This window comes from Pagrus pagrus, assembly GCF_965226575.1.
Source record: "Pagrus pagrus genome assembly, chromosome: 13".
NCBI lineage: Eukaryota > Metazoa > Chordata > Actinopteri > Spariformes > Sparidae > Pagrus > Pagrus pagrus.
This window is the reverse complement of record NC_140197.1, coordinates 25,311,103-25,334,098: the sequence shown is the minus strand read 5'-3', so window position 1 is coordinate 25,334,098 and position 22,996 is coordinate 25,311,103. Positions and strand designations below refer to the sequence as shown.

At 40.8% G+C, this 22,996-nt stretch overlaps 1 protein-coding gene across 1 annotated transcript; it reads left to right on the top strand.

Moving 5' to 3' along the window:
* Positions 1 to 1,634: 1,634 nt before the first annotated feature.
* uncx (UNC homeobox) lies at positions 1,635 to 4,902 on the top strand. The gene is made up of 3 exons (XM_084371186.1): positions 1,635 to 1,956; positions 2,517 to 2,692; positions 3,402 to 4,902. The coding sequence occupies exons 1-3, from the start codon at positions 1,698 to 1,700 to the stop codon at positions 4,464 to 4,466; spliced, it is 1,500 nt and encodes a 499-aa protein (XP_084227312.1). The 5' UTR covers positions 1,635 to 1,697; the 3' UTR covers positions 4,467 to 4,902.
* Positions 4,903 to 22,996: the final 18,094 nt, after the last annotated feature.

Sequence of the window (22,996 nt, the reverse complement as noted above, 5' to 3'; positions counted from 1 at the left end):
GTTGGGGGGGGGGGACAAGCCTTTCGCCTATATGTGCTTGGAAATGACGAAAAGCAATTATTGAATTTTAGATGTTCAAAAAAAAAAAAAAAAAAGAATGGTGGAGGAATTATTCATAAGATCTTGTCCGGGTGTGTTAAAATTAAAGTTAAAATACAAAGAAGGAAGAGGGGGGGAGGCTTCAAAGAGCTGAAAAAAAAGAGGAAGATGGATAAATAGGCGAGATCATTTCTGAGGAGTTCATTAAAATGTAGGGCTGCACGCTGAAATACAGAGGGGTTGTTATTTGGGCTTGGGGGTCAAGTGACGAGCGGATTATATACTTCCTCATAATAATATTAATTAAACAATTTGCATGCTAATAGGGTAACAATTATCGCAGCTTCTGTTGAGAGATTCAGGTTATTACAACATGCCAATCCGGGTGCCAAGGGTCAGGGAATGAGTGGGGTGCGAAATTTCAACTCTGATTAACATTATGACAGCGCCAGACTTGGGATAAATAAAGTCGAATTAATTATTTGAAAAAACCTAATGAGCAAGATAGGATTTAGGCTGGTCACATACTGGAGCGCGGGAGGAGGAGGAGGGCTGCTGCTGCACAGACGTGGAGGAGCTCCACCAGTTTTTTGGTGTCCTGACGCTGCGGATGTCTTTCCAGAGGCTGCTGCTTTATTGTGTTGGACTGACTCGTCCTTGTTCTTTTAGCAGTTTTCTTTATTTGCTCGTATATTTTGTTCATAACGCAGCGAGGGTCGTAAGTGAAGCCTTCTCCCCCCCAAGTAACACTAAAAATATTACAGTTTCACTTTCGCTTTGTGCCTCCAGCAAAATAATCTTCAGCTCCCCCCCCCCACCCTCTTTTTAAATACTATCATATTTCAGCAATCAGCCGGTTTGTTTTACGTCCTGCGTGTAGATTGTAAAACAAAAAAAAGGTTTAATGTATTTAGATGATGATCCATAACTAACACGGGGCTTTATCTGAGCTCGGAGGGGTCCCAAAGTGGGGCTCGGGGACGGGAGAGGGGTCGCACGGTCCAGAGGAGGTCACAGACATCCCTGAGAAAAAAAACCCCTGAGGAGAATTTAATTTATATATTTTTTTTACCTTTATTATCAGTTATTATTGTAGTTTTGGGTCTTTTTTTAAGCTGTCATATCTGAGAATATATAACAATATTAGACAAAAAATACAAATAATAATAATAATAATAACAATAATAATAATAATAATGTCTTTTTAATAAACGTTTATCTTTTGAAGGTGCTCCACTGAACAAAAACCTCCGGGAGCCTCTGGCCCTAACCTGTCCGCCTGTAGCCCTTTCTTCCCCGGATCCGGTGAGCCCTTCCTCCCGGTGGGTCCCCCGTGTAGTTGCGATGTAGTTCTTATCAAAGCCCTCCTGTCTTGTTGTGACAGCTCTGATATTGTTTATTGAGGTGGATGTCAGCTTTAATTAGCAATCGATACGGGGAGCGTTTGCAGAGCGCGCCTCTGACGTCAGAGTCCATTACCGCTTCTCATTGGGTCTCATATTCCCAGAGCCTGGGCTAATTATTGGGAGGTTCATGTGGATAAAGTACAGCTCATCCCCTCCCTTCACATCATGTCCCCTACTCGTTGGCCACACTCGCTGCATGCTTTTTAAATTCCCATCGCCGGCCTCCAGACGTCGTTTCCTTTTGCCTGCGGGATGATGGACAGCAGGATACTGGATCCACCTCACGCCCAGTTCGGAGGCTCTCTCGGCGGGATGGTGGGCTTCCCGTACCATCTGAGCCACCATCACGTTTACGAATTAGCCGGGCATCAACTTCAATCTGCGTCCGCGGTTCCTTTCTCAATAGACGGATTACTTAATGGTTCGTGCACGGCTTCAGTGGGTAATTCCAACCCCCTCTTGTCTTCGGGCTGCGGGATGAATGGAGATAATCAGCACTACAAACTCACAGGTAAGACACATTTACGCACCGCGCAGAGTCGCCTCTCATCCAGCGCTGGCTGCTCGGCACCAAAAAAAAAACAAACAGAAAAGAAACAAAGGCAGGATATTGCGATACAAGTTATCCTCTTGATGGTGGTGTGTTTAAAGAGGCAAGCCACACACACACACACGGAGAGAGAGGGGGAGAAAGAGAGAGAGAGAGAGGGAGAGAGGCTTGCTCCTTCATTTCCATCACTAAAGCTGAAGATGCACCGAAGCAAAAACAATGTTCCTGTCAGTCAGTGAACACCAGAGCAAAGAGACGCCTGTGTTAACACGTGAAGCTTCCCCTCTTAATCCACAAACAGACGACAGGCTTCTGCAGAAGCTGCAGGCTGCATGTGTGCACTGCAAAAAAAAATAAAAATGTCCAAACGCAGTCGTCCTCTCCGGCTCTGAAGTTTGCAGAAATCGTCGCACATGCACGAAACCAGCCCCGTTAGGATTGTGTTGAAATGTGGAAATTAAATCTATTTATCGGCTTGTGTTCCTCCTTTGTTTACATTTTATTCTCATTCTCGCTGTCAGACTCGGGGGACCCAGACAAAGATAGCCCTGGTTGCAAGAGACGGAGAACTCGCACAAATTTCACCGGTTGGCAGCTGGAGGAATTAGAAAAGGCTTTTAATGAGAGTCACTATCCCGACGTGTTCATGAGGGAGGCTCTGGCTCTCCGGCTGGACCTGATAGAATCAAGAGTTCAGGTAAATATTTATTTTTCTTCCTTCATTTGTGATTGTGTGTGTGCGTGTGTGTGTGTGTGTGTGTGTGTGTGTCTTTATCCCTTTGTTTATGACTCAAACTGGTCAAAAAAATAAATATAATGCGGAATAAATATCTATATTTCATGCGATAATTAAAAACACAATAATTACGCATGGGAGTGTGTTGTTGTGACCTTTCGTGGCTCATGTTAGTCGAATAAATCGATTTTATTTACACCTTTATTTTGAAAAATGATGGAGCCCCTAACACCGGCTGATATTTTAGCTTTTATATTTTTATTATTTAGTCATAAATCCTGGCTGTTATATTTGTGAAATATATCGACAATGTTGGATAAACAAAGACCAGAAATACGAAGTGTGTACGTCCCATTCTCAGGTGAATAAACCAGCCAATTTTATTTTATTATAAGAATATTTTTATTGGTTAAAAACAGCAATTTTACAATTATTTTAGAGAAAAAAAATATTAAGACCTTCCAACTATTGTGTAATCGTGAAGGCGTCTCCTCAACTTTTTGTGGCAGGTGAGTTTTAAAATGAAAGGCCCTCATATAAAACAGGACGAGCAACATGTCAGCTGTTTGTTTAATTATCAGGTTGTTAAGACACAGAAACATTTGTTTGTCCTCTTTAGTTGGTTGCACGTGTTTCATTCTTATTTTATTCCCACTTTTCTTCTCCGCAGGTCTGGTTTCAGAACCGCAGAGCCAAGTGGAGGAAAAAGGAGAACACAAAGAAAGGTCCGGGTCGACCTGCCCACAACGCACACCCCACCACCTGCAGCGGGGAGCCCATGGACCCGGAGGAGATCGCCCGGAGAGAGCTGGACCGGCTGGAGAAGAAGAAGCGGAAGCAGGAGCGACGGCTGCTCAAGTCCCAGAACCGGCTCGCGCATGGGGATTTATTTCACACCCCGGGGTCGGACAGCGACAGCGGGGTGTCGCATGTGACCGACAGTGACCACACCACAGGCCCTTATGACTCTGTGGGGCCAAACCAAACGAGCTGCGACCAAACACCTCACCCTCTCCAGACCCAAAACCAGAACCAAAGACACTTGGACCAGGAGGCTGGCGGATCCGAGCTGGACTCGCCCGACGCCAGCCACCGGTCAAGCCTGTGCTCCGACAACAACAACAACAACAGAGCCTCCGGCGTGCAGAAACTCAACCCTTTTAGCGTCGAGAGCCTCCTTTCGGACACCAGACCGAGACGCAACCCCGCGGCCTTACCCTCCTCACGGCCTTTGATAGGGAAAGGACACTTCCTACTCTATCCCATCACACAGCCGCTTGGATTCATTGTTCCTCAGACTGCTCTGAAGACATCAGCAGCGGCGGCAGCAGCGGCAGCTGGAGGAGCAGGAGCGACCTCTGACAGTGACAGCACCCCGGCGGAGAGGAGCAGCCAGCCCGGCGTCCGCTGCGGCGCCTCCGCGAGCTCTGCGGGATGTAGGGGCAGCTCGCCGGACCGCGCCGCGGACGCGCAGGTGGGATCAGAGGACAAGACGCGTTCTTCACCGCACACCAGCCCGCCCAGGGCCGCCTTCGCCTCTGGCAAAAGTACTCACATCTCTGTTATTTGCAGCGATTCGACTTTCGCCCACGAACACAGTCCACAACTCATTAAGCCTGTCGATGCGGACAGAAAAGAGCATTTAGAGAACAAGGACCAGCCTGTCAACCCCGAGTCTGTCCGCAGTGACAGTCCGGCAGAGACAAAGACAGACTCTAAAGAAGACTTGGAATAAATCATTGGGGGTAAAAATTTAAAAAAAGAAAAAAGAAAAGGCAGAAACATACTGATATAGCCTCTAAACGACACCTTTCATTAGGCCAAAGCTTAACCACAAACTACATCTTTACATCTAATCTCTAGGTCCCCCCCCCCCTCTGCTGATATTTTGACAATGTTGTGCTCTCTCTCTCTTTCTCTCTCTCTCTCTCTGAGTGTGTGTGTGAGTGTGAGTGTGTGTGTGTGTGTGTGTGAGAGAGAGAGAGAGAGAGAGAGCCAGGAGTCTCTAGATATCCTTTAATGTGTGATAACTTTGTCAAAACAAACAAACAAAACAACAAACAACAAAAAAAAAAAGACAGACCACGAGACCACCAACACAAATCCTCAAGAGCTGTAAAAAAAGGTATTATACTATTTATATATGTAAGTTTTTTTCTTAAATAAATCTATTGTATACAAGCACCTCAAACCGTGTGAGACCTTAAATAGCAGCACGCAGGACCACAGTACAGTAGGAAAGGGGGCTTTCTTAAGAAATCTCATGTTGTACTTTGTATATTGCCTTAACAAATTTATTCATCTATAAGCCCCCACTGAAATGAGGTTACGAGCCTGAGGCGAAAAGGACCCGCTCGACTCCTGCAGAGTTTTGATATGAAAGTAATTATTTTCCCGGTGGCTACTGCAGGGGGATTCAGTTTATTTTAGCTCAAAGGGGGTTATAATACATTACCGATTTCTAGTGATATGAAATCACATAAACTTCCAAGAATAATAGAATTAGCATGAAAAGGCCTGGGTGTCAAATTGAAATAGGAAAATAATAGCCCCGGCAGCTGGGAGTGTGTGTGTTTGTGCATATTGGATAGGAGATGGGGATTCGTGGGGAGGCATTTTCATGAGCTTTTTTATTTTTTTTCTCCCTCCATCCTCCTCCTCTTCTTCTTCTTCTTCTTCTTCTTCTTCCCCCTCTCTCCACTTTGTCAGGGCCCCCTTGTAGCAGGGCTATATTAAGATAGATGTTCGATGATATCCCTCATTGTTCTGTCGCTTTACATTGATGTTTCTGTGTTATCAGCCTATTGATCATGCGTCGGGCTGTAATAGGACGGGCTGAGGCAAACGTGCCTATTTACAATAGCAGAACACATTTGTTCTAATAGGGTTGGTGGTCCCCAGGGAAGCCAAGCGGGATCTGGGACATCTGCTCCCCTTTCTCTTTCCTTTTTTTTTTTTTTTTTTGTGCAATATTAGCAGTGTTGACCACAATATCACGTCGACCCCGGGGATGGAAATGTCGAGGCTGGCGCGTAATGGCACAAAAAAAAAAAATATCTTAAGACAAAAATAAAAATCCAGTCCAAGCTATAGCTGCTCAGTGCTCTTGTTAAGAAACCCACAAGCCCTTTAGTGTTCTGTTTGGATCCTCGATTTGCAAATAAATTGAAAATAATCAGAGGGGTGAGCTTTACGTCTGAGCCGGCGCAAATGAATTTCTGAGCCAGTGTCCCTTTCAAAATATTTACATAAATTTCAACCCATGCAGCTGTTTGCTCTAGGAAGCAATGTCTTATTAGGTTGGTGGTGGTGAGGGGGGAGGTGAGAGGAAGGGAAGGGAAGGGGGCAGACAGCAGCAGCCAACATGGCACACACAGTGAACATGCAGGAGATTAGGCCTGAGCAGGCTGTGGTTTAGAGGTGTAACCTCTGTGTCTGCATGCTGATCACACAGCTGAGATTATTCTTCTTTACTGTGAATTAATTCACGTCATGTGTAACTTTTGGGGAGTTCATTCACTGGGTTGCATTTTATTCTAAAGGCAAAAAACAGAAATTACATCAGGAATGTGACACAATTGGTGAATTCAGAGCTCGTCAGGAAACACAGAGAGGAGCTTTAAGTCCTAAATTGTAGGATAACCGGGTCCAATTTGAAAATAACCTCGGATCCTTCTCGCTGTGTGTTTTGCCATGCTACTCTTAGGCTATTTGGGACGTATGCCCAGTTCATCCATAATTCATTAGCACACTGAATAGGAGTATCGCTGGCTGCACATTGGTGGCCTTAAGGTGAAATTAGCGATTTGCTTAAGTAGTTAAGCTTTTCTTGCCTGAGAGCTGCACGCTGCATGATTCAAGACAAACTATCAATCGATATGCCCAGGCAGCCTCCAGGAGATGTGTCGTCCATGAATCATACTTTATGAATTCAATTTATACCCGGAGAAATTTTCAATTTGAACGCCGGATCATTATGGGAGAGTGTAAATTGTTTTTGCTCTATTATGCATCGGACGCCATCATTTTTCTTTCTAATTACGGAGGTGTCAGGTCGGGCTGTCATGCAGACGCTGATTTTCAATTTAACTGATCATCATGCATTCATTTTCCCATTTGATAAATCTGCTATCTCGAAGCTTCTCCATGCCCGGAATGCTAAAAGAGAGGCACAGATTGGCAAAGTAATAGGGGCCTGTATGCGGCAATAAGTGCAGATCAGGCAGCTAATTTAGCACCTCCTGGTATTTCCATTTCCATTTCTCATTTCCAACTCTCAGAGGAGGAAAAGCAGCCCAAAGGCAGAAAGCTGGTAGGCTTTCCACTATCGGAGAAAGACAGGGAAAAAAATCTAACCAAAACGGCTTGTTTTCAGCCACACATTTCCCTAAATTAGGATATCAAGCTTAATTAAGGCTAATAGAGTTTTCTCAGTATGTGTTAGTTTTATTTAATAGAAACAAATTTGCACAATTAATTATGGTCATGATATTAAGGGGTCTCATTTGCAGCATTCGAGCTGCAGCAAGCCCCGAAATCAGCGTCTTCAGAAAATAAGCCTCTCAATTTCCCAAGCCAAATGACTGAAAAACCAAATGTTTTTATTAGCAGCTCTCATCGCAGACAGCATGTCGCTTTTATTTCTCCGTTTTTTTTTTTTTACATCCGAGTGAACTCAGTCAGATTAGACGTGAATTGATCTCTTTTACTGCGCAAGGATGACTGGAATAAATGTGCCATGTTGTGCCTCTTGCATTTTGAATTTTAAGATTTTTCCAAACATTTTCTGTTAATATAACCCAAACTTCATCTAACACCTCACGCAAAACAAACAATATATTTATGGATGAAGTTTAAAATAAGGATTTTGGACAATCTGTCTGTCTGTCTGTCTGTCTGTCTGTCTGTGCAGGCTACTCATGTGCGCTTTGTGTCGCTGTATGAGATCTTAGGGGCTTGGATAAGAAAGAAACCGTGTCACTTTAAAAAAGGGATCCTCCATAAAATAAAATGGCACTTGACATTTGGCTTCTCCTGCAGCAACTCTGCCATGCCTTTTAGGATTATTTTACATCTACATACTCATTAATGCGCCGGTTGGATTTAATCATTCTTATCTTTCCTGTGCATACCTGGGATAAGCCTGAAATTACCATCTGCATTGATTTCTGGACGATCCTTAAAAATAATTTTAATTATCTCGCGAGTGTTTCGCGAAAAAAAATCCCTCCCTTAATCAAAATGTAGTTAATAACACGTGAGCAGCTCACGTTTGTGAAGAAAAAAACACAATTTAAAGTTTCATTTACAGTCTTCAGAGTGTTTTCTAAATAATATTAACTGACTGTGTGACTCATTTAACCACCTGCACTTTGACTTTGTCTGATGTTATTTATGAATTTCACACCACAGGTAAACTTAAAGATTTATTTTAATAATTTCTTGCATTTTATGCCAAAGTTCTCGTCCATGTTGGACTCAAAAGGAGCTCAAAATGTCAAAACTTCACTTTCTTACAAATCACTGCTGTCATGACACAACACCATGACTCATGTGTGTTTTCATTTTTATTTAAGTGATGGTTTCAATGATCACTGTGGACTGAGTAAATCTCCAACACTTATGAAAACAATTCAGAAAACACACCGTGTGTTACTGAAAAATACATGGCACATATAAAAATGGGGAAAAAGGAAAGAAAAGCTTGCTTTTTTTATTATGTGCCATGTATTTTTCAGTAACACGCGGTGTGTTTTGTATTGTTTTCATAAGTGTTGGAGATTTACTCAGTCCACAGTGATCATTGAAACCATCACTTAAATAAAAATGAAAACACCCATGAGTCAAGTCCAAGTGGATGATATCATTTTCCACCTCACAACATTTAGTTGTGAGTTTGTTTGTTTTTTTTACTCGTTGGATTGCAGTCATCGCGACAAATACGCCAACTGTCGTCTGATAAACAAGTACCATAAATTAAATAAAGACCACTGTGCATATAGCAAACATTTCACATCCACAACGTGAAGGCTGAAAAACTTTACGAACATTGCATTAACATATTATTTGCAGTATATGAGAAATGTGACCTTAAAGACAAAAGAGGAAATATAATGAAGAAACAATTGGTGAATAGATTCTGGAAAGTTTTCAAATATTTGCAAAAGGGCAAACATCTACCTTTTAACGTCGCTTTGAGGCTGATATTCATAATAAAAGACACAATTTTCCATCTCCTACAAATATGTTTCGCCTCCTTCATATATGGCTTACAAAACAATAACTTTATAAGAGTTTGAGAATAACAACACTTCAAAATAATGCAGATTCACATGTCTTTCAGTCACTAATCAAACAATTGTTCTTATCTTTTTTACTCTAAAGTTACACAGCGCAGAAGAATGACAAGCGAAGTGCAATAACATTAGTGCAATATCGCACCATTTCCCTCTTTCTTTTGAAAAATGTCTTCCTCATTAAATATTACACATTTCTCTGCATTATGCCGGCTCCATATTGTCTTGGAATAGCTGAAGGGAAGGATTAGATATTAGACTCCTCTTCACAATAAGAGCACTTGCATCCTTGTATGCTGATGTGAGAGGTGACAGGAGTCTTTTCATAATGGTCACACCTGTTACTATCTGTCTGGCCTCATTATCTAAAGTGACCCGTATTGTGCTTTTGGATTACAGAAGCTAACAATTCACAGGACAAAGGAAATATTAGAAAAAAAGCAGATAATGTATTTAAAAATGTCTCGGTAATTTGAGGATAAGAGGGTCTTCTTGCAAAGGCTACCGGCAGACATGCTTGGACATAAATCTGAAAGCGAGCGAGTAACTGCTTCCTGACACCTCATTGTCTTTAGTGCTTAAACTTGACAGATACCTCCTTCCAACAGAAGCCATGTTGAAGTCATCACGTATCAAAGTGTTTGACACTGATATGAAGTGATATTTGAGCAAGTTTGGCAACTTTGACTCCGGCATTTTACCACAGTATCCAAAAGAAAGCACTTGAGGAACACTTTGACGGCACTTGTCTGCGATTGGTTCGGTTTCTTTAGATGTGGCTCGCATACCGACTCAACTCCCAGGTGAGTTTGATGTGTATTTAATAAAAAAAAAATAAAGATATTAAACAAACCCAATCTGCAATGTGTGAAGAGTCGGAGTTGGAGAGTTGGAATACCTCAGAGAGTGCATCCTGTACATTAAAGGTATAGTTTCATATTTTGTAGAGGTTTTTTTTTTTTGGATAAAGTTACGTGGTTTGATTTTGACCAGAAGTCTTATGGCCTAAACAATAACTCACTTTGAATTGCAGCATGAAAGGTGAATGGGACCCATAAAATCATCTTAGGTAACTTGGAGTGACGTCTGAGAGCTTGAAAAAGTCTTTCTGAGACAAATCAGTAACATTTCTACGAGAGGTTTAAGCCATTTTGATTACTAATTCCACAACAAGATGTGTTTTGTTGTTAGCTTTGCATTGTTTCATAATGCTGGCAACACATCAGTTATGTGCATAACAATGTTTTGCATTGAACATGTTGATACTCTTCCAAAATACACAATACTGTCAGGCAATGTGGCAACACTATATAACTATCGATGTATATATCTATACATACCAATTATCACCCTCTGTGGCGATTCTATTTATGAAAAAATCTGATTTAAACAATTTACATCTATTTGGCTCCAGTCTTGTACATGTGTAGGCTAACTGGCAGACTATTACCCAAGTGTGGATGAAGTATTCGGAGCCTTCAGTATCCTTTGGATGGCCTATTCGATCTTGTTGGTGCAAATACAACATTATTTTCCTCAACACGTAGTTCGTTTGGTATAATGCATGGTCACAGGTATGTGCGATAACAGCACAATCGGTGGATTATTCACATGACCCGTCTCCTAATAATGTTAAAATCGAATCATTCTGTATTAGTGAGAGAAACAAAATGCAGCCAGGGATACTTTCTTTAAATCAAACATTCATACTGATCAGATGAAAATGTTAAATGTCAACAAGCATTTACGCTAAAAGCAACTTCAAAATATCCACTCTCAGTGTTTTCTCTTTGTCCTACAATATCTGCTCATGGTTGCTAAAACATAATTAAGGTTGGCTAAGTGTTAACCAATTTGAAAGAGAGTTGAGTTTTGAGACTCAAAACTCAACTCTCTTACAAATTGGATGTGATCGTGGTTAAATCCTGAGATAAGACACAATTGCGGTCAATTTTGTAGGACACCTGATTATGGACCTACTGAAAATAACCCACATCACTGGCAACAAGCTGCCACAGGGTATGTATGAATTGCTTGGTGAAAGAGCTCTTGGATGAATCACACAGAAACAACTCATGGTGAGATCTAAGACCTGAAAGATCATGAAGCAGCACATAGTCGACAGACCCTCCATGCGCTAGCGGCTAAGCTAAAGCAGAGAACAAGACGTAGGTGGAGTTAGTCTGTCAGCTGGGAGTGGCTCTAATTCAACGAGAAAGTGAAAGCAATTCTTGATCCAAGAGGGAACGGTGACAGAAAACTCCAGGCAATAACAGCAATCGGCCTTGCTTCTAAAAGGTTCAGTGTCGTACGTGATGACCAGTGGCTATGATTAGGCAGCTGAGGCAGGAGCTTAGGCCCTTGAAACAGCAGTTCAAGGAGGCATGAGATGAAGTGAGGGGAGCACCTTCAACTCACTCATGATGAGAAGGAACCTGTCCAACCTTCAGAGGGAAAGGACGTCACAAGAGGTTTGTTAGAAAGAAGAGCAAGGCACCAAAGGGTTCACCAAAGAGCCATTTAGGTAACAAATAGGATACTTTACACCGCTCAAAAAGATCAGTGGTCACAATCCAGTCACCAGGACACAATTTTAGCAGTTACGTTTCTGCAAACCACAGATACGATTTCATGCGTAATAGCAAATTTTCCCTTCAGGAGGTGGAGGGGACGGAGGTTGCATTATTTCAAGTTGCAAGGCGACCAAAGGGGCGACTGCAGTTCAAGTCTGTGGGGAGATATCCAGCCGTTTTTTTGCCGACCAAAACCAGCTATTTTCACGGGAGTTGGACCATCGCCAGCCATGTTAATGGCGACCAAAACAGGTATTTTAAGTAAAATCACGATATAACCCATACCAAGTGCTTTTGTGCCTAAACCTCAGCAGAGCATTATGACAAGAGAGAAATAAACCTAAACAAATGTTAAGTTGCAACATAAAGACACGCTAACTTTGAACTTACCAGTGGTTTTGCAGAAATGTTACAGAGCTAACATTTTACCCTGGTGTTGGTGGTCATCTCCATAACACATACAGTGGTGCATATAGAGAAGCAACTACACTTCCTTTAGATCCCCAGGACCCGTTACATGAGTTTTTTTCGTGTTCCTCGACAGACGCCTCTGGAGGGATTCCTTCGATGCACAAGGATAGGTTGACACATGACCATTGAGCTTATTGGAGGTGTGCAAGAAGGTGTAACGTAAAGCAAATGAGCCATGGTGATTAGTGATCAATAAATATTTGTTTCCTATCATAAATTAGCTTCTAGAGTTCTTCAACTGCTGCTTCTATTGATGATCCAGCCTTCCAAAGTTCAGCAGTTGATCGCATATCCCTCCAAGGAAAGTAAAGACTGCCTATGTGCTCACTTCTGCTTTAAGTACATGTAGTATTCATGTGGGATACCCTGACTCTTCATGTCCTCTACCTCTTTAACTTCTTGCCAAACCCCCAAATCTATTGTACACATACAAGATCGTGGTTCCTGGTGTTGACAAGAGACAAGTGTCATCTGTCCAAACAGGAAGTAGCTGCTACTCGTCGCAGTGGGCAAATTAGTTCAGCTAGGGAACCTCAATGCTTGAGGCCCCAGTATAGGATTTTATCGCTCAATAAGCCTATAATTTCTTTGAATCTTTCTTGTTGGATCAATATGAATCACCACCAGGTTGTATGTATCTCAGAAGAGGAACCCTGGAGAACATCCTCAGCCATTGCCTGAAAGCTTGTTGTTCAATAACCACATCCCAGAGGTCTGCAGAGGCACCATCCAAGGCAAGACACCGCTGTGATCCAAGAAGAAGAGGACACAGCTCCAGAGCCTTGTCCCATGTGGACTTCTCAGGTCAGCACAAGACCGGGTGAACACATTTCAAAGACCGTCATATCGACTACAGCTGGACTAAAAACTTTACAAAAAGAATCCGTTTTAAGTATCTACACGGTTGGTCAAAGTTTGGAAAGTGGTCCCCCAGAAGGGCGTTGAATGTAATGGGAATTTTTGCTTTTCACACACACTCTCATTTCAAACTGTACCAGCTCCCAGGCTCCAGCCTGCTATCAGAGTTGAGAAGACAATTATAGTTGGAGAATCAACTTGTCTGTGTATATGCACAATGTACACAATGGATTTCTCCACATTTCAAGATGTCTTGACTGAGCCAAATTGATTCAGATGAGTCAAGGAAATAGAACAAATAGAGGTAGTGTTTGTTGTACTGCCCCGGCAACAGGAAGGGCAGCCAACAGCCAGCAGCATTAGCGATCCGGTCCTCAAAGATCGAGCTCACTGATTTCTGTTGGATTCAGGTTTTGGTCAAGTTTTGATGTGTCAGGGGGCGTGAAACTTGTTTTAGATAAACTGAAATAAACCTCAATAAAAACAAAACAAAAAGGAAAAAGAGAAAGAATCGAGAAGTGTTAAGGGTCATTTCTTAACCTTATGGTGTGCTACAATTCTGTAACTCAAGGTGCACATTTGCTAGATCTTTTCCAGATACACTGTAGTTTTTGTTTAACATTTGGAGTTTGTCTGATGCAGAAGTGGAACACAGTTCATATTTTGTTGAAGATTAGTTAAGATATCGTTATTTTTTTTGTCACTTTATTTATTTATTATTTAGACCAATAAAGAAACAACATTACAAAAATGACCCTGCAATTAACACCATATACTTTTGTTTTTTGTCCTTATTAAATAAATATAAATTAATATCTTGACCTTCCTTGGTTGGATCTCTAATCTTGTCTTTAACTATGACCTTATACAAAGCCATGGATGGTTGTTGTTTTCCCTGTGCATTAAAATCAAACTCTAAAGAGCAAAATAAAATATCACATTGGAATATCATCACTATATTTATGGTATGGTTATTTTTAACACTTATAGAGAATAAATGGGGAAAAACCTAATCCCATTTACTGTTGTATTTTGTAGTCTGAAGGCTGTATGCATGGCTCCATGAAAGTGTCAGACTACTCCATGTATGTAAACACTTGCTTTGGTAGCTGGCATATGTCAGTTTAATCTGGGATACTGAGATAAGTAAACTTCATTTTGTCACAATTACTGTTGTTTTTTGCGAGTCGCGCAAGTTGGTTTTCACAGCAGTGTTTGTCATATTCAGTTCATGCACGGGTACATGGATATTTGTGATCGAGACGTGAGGGTGCATATAAACAGCGTTTACTGAATGGCACCTTAACCGGAATATCAGCTATTATCTGGAATACTGTGTGCATGTAAATGTTGTCATTCGGGGTTTACCGCTTGGTTGTGATTTATATGAGAAAGACAAGCATTTTCTTTCCTTGACTTCCCAGGGAATCTGTGCCCCTGAGGTTAATGAAGTGTGAAGTGTGAAAACTTCCTGAGATGGGATGAGTTAAATAGTGTTCTCAGATGTTAAAGCAACACTGTCCAAATTTATTTGTGTGTGTCAGTTCTTTATAAGTCTTAAATCTGGCGAACATGCCCCATGGGCCGTCTGCTACCACTGTTGGAGCTAATGCCATCTTGTGTGTTCCAGTCGGTCCACATAAACGGGTATAATAACAAGATCTAAGTGAGAGTTCGAATTGAATTCATGGGATTTCCTGACATTTGTTTTACCGTTCAGTGGTTATAATGTTACATTTACATGCAAAGGTGACAAACCACACCATCATATATACTGGATTTAAGCAAGTTTGTCACGACTAAGCATGACAATAATCAAAAATAACCTGTCTTTAAATCAAATAAAGACACATATAACACTAAATTTGAACAATAAGATGGCTGTGCAGCAATTAAAAAACTGTCAATATATGTATGTATTAGAAGAAATAAGAGTATCAACAATTCATACTGCATTTCTCAATGTGTTTGACCATGTTAAATGGTTTGATCAATGCTACAGACATATTTGGATTAAACAAGATGTTATTTAAGTTGCAGTGCATTTTTTTGATAAAGCTAAAAGGCATCACAGCATAGACATGAAGGTGCTATAGAGATGGCATGGCCTAAAAATCATATTGTCCAGACATAAGGACACATGCTTGTTTATTACTCCAGCAAAAAATTGCAAAATCTGTCAAAATACGCACAAAAGCCCTGAAGCTTTGTTGACGTTGGCGGACTCCATTTTTAAACTAAGGTTAGCTACTGAGCAGATCGAAGCACTGAGACGAGGCCTTGGAGAACATGCATAGAGTTACATCCTCTGGACTGTCCCGGAAAATCCGACCCGAGTCCTTCACAAAGAAATCCACAGTCCAGCAGCATTGAACAACTTAAACAAATTGTCCACAGGCTGGTATAGGCAACTGAGAGAGACGGGTCTCATTGTTCATGTCACGTTATAATCCGCTCACATATAGTAGATAAAAAAGTGATTAATACATTAATACAAATTGTTACACAGAGCCCCTTTAATGAAGTATGACGAATTTCACAACAGAAAAATACAATAATAACAATAATAATAATAATAATATAACAAATGGTGATAAAATCTTTTGAATGGTGTATTTCAACCTAACAGTATGACCTCTATAATAGATACAATATGTGCCTGAGGGAGACTTCACTAATAGACACTTTTGGTTGCAATTAAAAATGGTTCCCATGAAAGGCCTGACATGTCCTCTAAGGCAAGAGTCTCAGACCGGGCTCCTTCCTTTCGTCATTAAAGTGGTATTGCAAATGTTCTTAGCACATCAAGGCCAAGACCTCAGATCTCACTATTACATGCACATTATTTAATCCTTGGGCTCTCTGGTAGTACTGACATGTACAATTTCTGTCATTAACGTGCCTGTAAGCTCAGGGATGGACCAGACTCAGAGATCCACTTGAGGTCCAGTTTTTCATTTAATGGCCCAGGGGAAGTAGAGTTCAACTGGGCCTGAAATGTTACTATAAAAGTGCTCTGTAGAGGAGCATGTTATGGCTTTGTAGCCAGCCCTATCGATCACATTAGGGCTAAGGAAGTGGCGAGATGTGACAGCCCAGAAACATTTCAATACTGACACAGTGTGTCTGAGAGCTTCAGGCACACTTCTGACAATAAAAAAAATGCCTTGTATCAGTCCTGTAAATGGGTGTGATTAGTCATAAAGGAGCTTATTGTGCAGAGGCTGGAAGCAAATTAGAGGTGATAGTGGGACAGAATCAATGCTGTTTACCTCTCGGAGGTGTGAGCATATCCATCAGCGGCACTGAGGACGGCCGAGGATCCCTCCTTCCCAACTCGTTATTGACAGTTTCAGGAGGACCTGAGGAAGGAGCATTTTAAGACATAACATTCATTTCTCTGCTATCGATGAGTAGACGGGGCTTTCAAAATAAGTGATTAAGAAAGGGACGAAACAATTAAAACAACACCTGCAGCTTCTTAAGCTGCATATATAGGCAGTTTAGAGAAATGCGTACATTCACCTTGTCCCTTTCTTTGAAGGCATATAGTGTTATCTACACTGTGTCTTCTCTCCATACAAAGAAGCCCCTGAAAGGTTTACAATGATCAGTTTTGGTTCTCACTTTTAGCTTTTACCTTGAAACATGATATAGGTATAAAAGAAAAAAACGTCTAACTACAAGTTTTATTTTTCAATAATCAAATGTGATTTTTGAGCAGTTTATGGTATTGAGAAGTCATGGTCATAAAACATTCTTCAACACCATTAGTCCAACAGCTACCTGGTGATATATTTCTTAACAAGATGAGCCAGAAGATGAATTTTATATATTTTAAGTTATTTTAGCAAATTAGATTTAGATATTAATTGCTCATGCAATACTAAGTGTCAGTTATTCTTTAACAGGAACTAACTGTCCACTCTGTCATTCTGTTATTAGTGGGTAAATGTTCCTTTAAGAAACCCCATATTACAACCCAGCCTGCACCCTTTCATTCCTCAGTGGAGGACATACGAACTCTTTCTATCTGATGACAGTTTTTAACTTAACTTTTGCTATAATACAAACATTATTGTATGAAGTCTTGTTGTTTAATAATCAAATTGGTTTCTTCAGTCCTTTTTACTTTAAAAGTCTTTGTTTTTCCAGAACACTGACATCTTGCTGCATCAGAAGGATAGTAGATAGATAACTACTTGTAGTCCTGCTAAAGCTGTTGCAAAGGTGGCTAGCTCTAGAGGACAGAGTCGGGTGCAGAGCTCGACCTTCTGGAACACCCAGAGACACATCTGATTCTGCTCTGATCCGGAGCTCACAGATTATTTTTCAACTTTTAGGATTAAAAAAATTGATTTATTTTCACTCCTGTTTATCAACCTGACTGCAGCAGGAGGTGACCTCCGTTGTAGTTATTTTATGTACTGTATCGTTGATTGCTGACTGTAGCTGGAGGGGAAATGAGAAAGAGAACCAGAGTCTCTGGTGAGTGCTGAATCTAGTGAGAGTTTACCCGAATTTAAACACATAGATACACACACTCCTATTGTGTGCTGTCGCTCGCTATCTCACGGCTAACGTACAGTAAAGTACTCTGGCTTTTTTGACTAAATAAAAACTGCGTGAGTAGTGAAAATAAACACAAATGATCTTGCAATCAGACTCGCTTCACTGCACCATTAAACAATCACCATTGTTAAATTAAAAAAACACAACTCAACATAAAAATATCACAGAGGTCTGCTAGTTTTCCATGTCCATGTGGTCCATGTGAAACGTTGACACTTTATCATGAAACCTTAAAGCAGCCATCATTTTGTTGCTACCAACCACTCATGCTCAGATAAAATGTCATCAGTTATGGTGTCTGAGAATGGTCAATTCCCCATATTTGTATCCGCAAAAGGTGATGTGATCCTTATGGATACATTACAATACAGTAGCTTAATCTATCAGCCTGTTGTATCCATACCTGTAGCTGTTGAAGCACATTTTTGACCGTGCCACATCTTGTGATGGTGGTTTCGTCGTCAGCGGCGGCTGGAGAATACACCAAACAAGTCAATCACGGGGAAAGTCACACACTGGGAGAACCAGACGACATTAAGGAAATAATAGTATAACTTCCAGCAAAGAGGTGAGCTGACCTAGTTCCAGCAGTAGACTCACAAGCCACAGTGTGTCTCAGAGGACTCGATTCTCCTCCGGAGGAAGGTGACTTTGTCCTTGATGGAAGGCAGTCAGTGGCCTCTCCAGCACAACACAAGTTTTTCCTTCAAACACAAAGATATGATGCGAAGCACGAGTACAGTCTATTTAGGAATGATTTGTACAGTAAAACTGGTCTCCTTATAAAGTCTGTGCAGAACAATTGTAAGTGTTCAGTGGATTTTATAAAGAATCAGGGCTGATAAAACAGGATCTGACTGTTTGCTATACTTCTCTCCCAAACAGCAATCAAAGCTTAGCAACCATAACTAGGCATAAAAGCTTGGTCAAGCATGAGGCTATATTAAAAGCAACACTTTATAAAAAAGTTTGGGGGGGTGGTTTATTTTCTTTTTTTCTCTTTTCTACAAAACTAAAAATACCGCAGCTAAAGTGTAAGAAATTGATTGAACAGTGTGTTTGTCTGCTCTAAAGATAGCTGCAAACATAAGCCTGTCCAGGGATCTTCCTTTCATACATTATTTTGTGTACTCACAGGTTTTGTGAAAAGAAACGCTCCATACACGACCACCACATCCTGTCGTGAACGACTTTGAACACTTGATGGGCAAAACAGTGGGGGAGCTGGTCCTGCTGCTGCCAGTTTAGCCAACTCAGTGACATTTCTCGCTAGAGTCAGAAACTTTTCAGACTTAATGTATGGAGTCCCTGTTAGAGTTCGGATACTCGACCCAAACCTGTTGGGAAATATGTAGTAATGGGATATTAAGTGATAGCTGATAATAATTTCTGGACCTACTGTATGTGTTGTATGTCCTGTTACATGCTGGAGGTTTGTTATTTATGTGACAACGCTTTGAACGCAACACACAGGCTATTTGTTACTTTCCAGGCGACAAACATTCATGTAGTTCTAGCTCGCTAAGGACGGAGGATGAAATTTGTTTCGAGTTTAAAGAGTGCATATTTAAAACCACTTTTACAGCATTCTAGTTTTAAATCTAGAAAGTAAGCCGCAGACATTGAAAAGTCAGCTGGAGAAGAGGAGCAATTTTTGCCATTGCATGAAGCCAGTGTTAGCTTAATTAGCTACTTAGTTGAAGGTACTAAAATCTTCTAGCCACACATTGTCATTTCAGCAAATGATCCACAGTTGCTGGTTGTAAATGAGACACCTGCTTTTGTCTACCTTCTGTCTAAAATTCAAGGATGTATTGTTTTTGATTATTACCAAAACTCAACTGAAAGAAGGAAGTGTGGCAACAGTAACTTAGGGGGACAGTTTATCATACAGTTAAGGGCTGAGAGAGTTTTTGATCTCGCCCAACCTTTAATTGAGCAAGAACGAGTGTAATTTATGGATAAAATGTAAGGTGGTGTCATGTTATTTCTGTAACCTTACCTTAACCTTCCTGAGACGTAATTATTTTTATTCTGTTGAGTAACTGACGGGAGCATTTCTCAGAGGAGATCTCCTCTAATTTGATAAATTCATCAGATCGAGTTCTCAAAGGAGTCTTGTGTGGTCGTGTTTCCAGCTATTTTCAGATTTTCAAAATTGTTTTAGCTGAGATACCTGCTGAGTCCATTCTAAACAACTGTTCAGAAGTTGAATCACTTGGCCAATGTAATTTCCAAGGATCGTTAAAGGCAGCCTTTTCAAAAAATAATTGACTAGACAACACACTGACAAAAGCCCACACTGTCATAGATCTTATAGCATGTCTGCAAATTCAAGATATCCTCCACTACAAAAGTGCTTTCCCATTAATGAATAGAACATGAGCTGAGGAAATTATTCCTTGAATTCTCTGGGCAGATAATGATTCTCATCTTTATCAGTGGTTTATCTTCTAAGGTCAAGATTAAAGTGAAAAGTGATGTGAACCCCCAGTGTCTCCAATTAAGAAGAGCGAGAGAGAAAGAAAGAGAGAAGGAACGAGAGAGAGCAGAGGTGGACTCTGCTACATTACTCTGCTTTCTGGTCCCTAAAGTATCCATGAGAAATAGAAAACAACACAATTAAATTATGACACCTGACACCTAGACCTCACATCAGTGTGAATCATAATGGACTAACCGCTGAACGTGAGATCCTGTCAGACGATTAATGTGATCACACACATTAGCACCTTTCTAGCTTGACATTTTTTGATGGTTTTTTTTCTTTCTGTTCTCGATAAAGACCTACGGATATGATTCTATAGAAACGGTATAGTCGAAGCTTAAAAGTGAAAATGACTTTACACTTGTATGTCTCCATGTGGTTTCTATTGAGTTGTTGTCTCGCAAACCCTCAGCAGGTAGCCTGCTTCAGCTGTGCACCACTGTGTTTTCAATCCAACTACTAACAGCTTTTATAGAGAGCTTCTCCAGGATATGTGTAGTGTTTAAAATTTTTGCAGACGTTCAGTTACAAACACAAAAATATTCAATTTGGCCAGTCTCTCCCGGAAGAATTACTGGTTTCAAGGAGCAGTAGTAGAAACTTGCATGGACCAAGAGCTTCGTAGTTGCACTAGAAAGTACAGGCCCTTATATTAGACCAGTCAAGCCTCCTACCAAATATGTTGCAATTTGTAATGTTATGTTTTAAACTGCAGACTTTTTGTGAAATACTTTAAGTCGGTGTCTTGGTAAGCAAGAAGGTTGTGGGGTCTCTCTGTGCAACCCAATCGCCAGAATAACAGATATGTTCAAACTTTACATTTGAATAGTTGAAACCTTAAGTTTCTTTATGTTCAATTTACAATTTCAGGTTGTTGACAATGTTGTTGACAATGCAGTGTTTATGGTTAGGTTTTGGCACAAAAACGACCTTCAATTAGGAAAAGATTAAGTTTTGGCTTATCTGGTTTTGTGACCACAAACACGGAAAATCGTCCCGACGTTATCCCATTTGTTGCCTTCTCACATGGCTGGAAAATGTACTGACATCTCATCAAGAATAGTCAGTGATTTCAGGCTTACAAATGTTGAAACGCCTTCTTGAGCAGCCGTCATCTCCTCGTCACCACCACTGTACCAGACATACAGAAATCTAAAATGCCAACATGTTATGGTGGCGATTGAGCTGTTCTGTGAGGAGGAGTAAACCTGGGTTTGCTCCAGGAGCTCCGGTTTCCTCCTCAAGTCCAAAAACATGTAGGTTAAATGGAGTTTCTTAATTGTTGCCAGTTAACCTAACCCTAACGGAGGATTGATGGGTGCTTATCTTGGTGAGAACCCTGTTAAGACAGATGATTGTACAGCATATTAGTAGTATTTGATTAACAATAAATCACAAGATTTCCTTCCTGTTTCCCTCTTTTCATAATTTAAAAGGTCAAACAAGCACATGAGTATTTCAGTCTTACACCTATGAATCTAGCTGTGCACGGTTACCATAGAATATAACCCCTGTAGTCTATTTTTCCTCGAACACGCTGTGTCTGGTAATGATTTTTTTTTTTTTTAATGCGGGTGAAGCCAAGGAAGCTTACAAAGTTTTACAAGCAGGGCTGCTACTAGAAATTCTTCCTCCTCTTGACAAGATGTCACACTTGACCCCCCCTCACCCTGTTATCATATAACAGTAGACTATCACCTCAACAGTACCCTCCACCTCGGGGTCCTATTAAGAATACTCAGCGCATTTTCATGAGACCCACTACCTGTGCCCCGAATTAAGAGACTTTCAACACCAGTGAAAATAGCAGCCTGGAGCAGCCCCTTCCCCACCGAGAGGTTGAAGGAGCTCTCAATCAAGTGATGGAGGGGAGTTGTGACCATGTATATTTTAATGTGTAGCCAATCTAATTCCTTATAAGTACCTACACTACACCATCTAATTTAATAACTTTTTTTTTTGCCATTAGACTTTTACAGCAAAAAAAAATCTCCTCATCTTACCAAGACATGTTTTTAGCCATATAATCACATTGTACTGTTTTATTTAGTTGATACAAGTGAATTAATATGTCATGTGATGCATACAGACCAGTTTGCCAGAGAGAGGGGTCGGATTGACCTCAGCCATGAATAATTCTGTAATCTGTAGTTTGTACAAGGACAGCGGCAGCTCCTCAACATCGTGTTTCCAGCAGACAGGTCTTGACTATAATGAGTTAACTGTTGAATAACCAAAGAGATTGAAAGCAGCATGTGTTATAGGAACAAACATACCTTACCTAAGTTGCTTCATATGTGAGAAATACTGTAAAGCAACTAAATGTAACTTCCTTGATAAAGACAGTTGACTTATGAGTCTCGTTCTCAGGTCATTTAACAGTGATGCTTTGCCATTCTGCCTATAAATATGTCTGTCATGGGGGAGATTGATCCACTCTTGCAGTGACTTCCTATTTAAGATGGCCTCTCGTTTTCATCAGTTTGCTTGTATCTTCTGAAAGAAACACAAGGTAAAAACAGTTGACTAAAAAGTCTACTACCCACTTTGGGTAAAATTATGGAGAGAACTGATTGTGCCAGCTAGTCAGTACAGTATATTTCACAGGACTTCATCACGTAAAATGCAACGGATGGCCAAGATTTTAGTCCTTTAATGTCTTTTCTGGCTGTTGTAACCAATGCCCAATATGTCACATCCATACCTGATGAAGCTGCTGACCTCCTGGAAAACACATATTCAGTCTTAACTCACGCTGATTTCTACAAAATAATGGACAATTCATGCCCATGTAGGTCTGTTTGAATGCCGTGGTACTGGGTTGTATCAACAGCTATCAGTCCTTTCTTATTCCAACATGAATCAGACACTTCAACAGGCGCAGCCGCCTCTTTATTTCCCTTCTCACTTTCATCTCTTCCCCAGTCCTCAATCCATCTCCTCTTGAAAACCTCTCAGAAGGTGTTGCTCTAGAAAAGGTTTCAACTTAGTGTTCAAAAGGATCCCA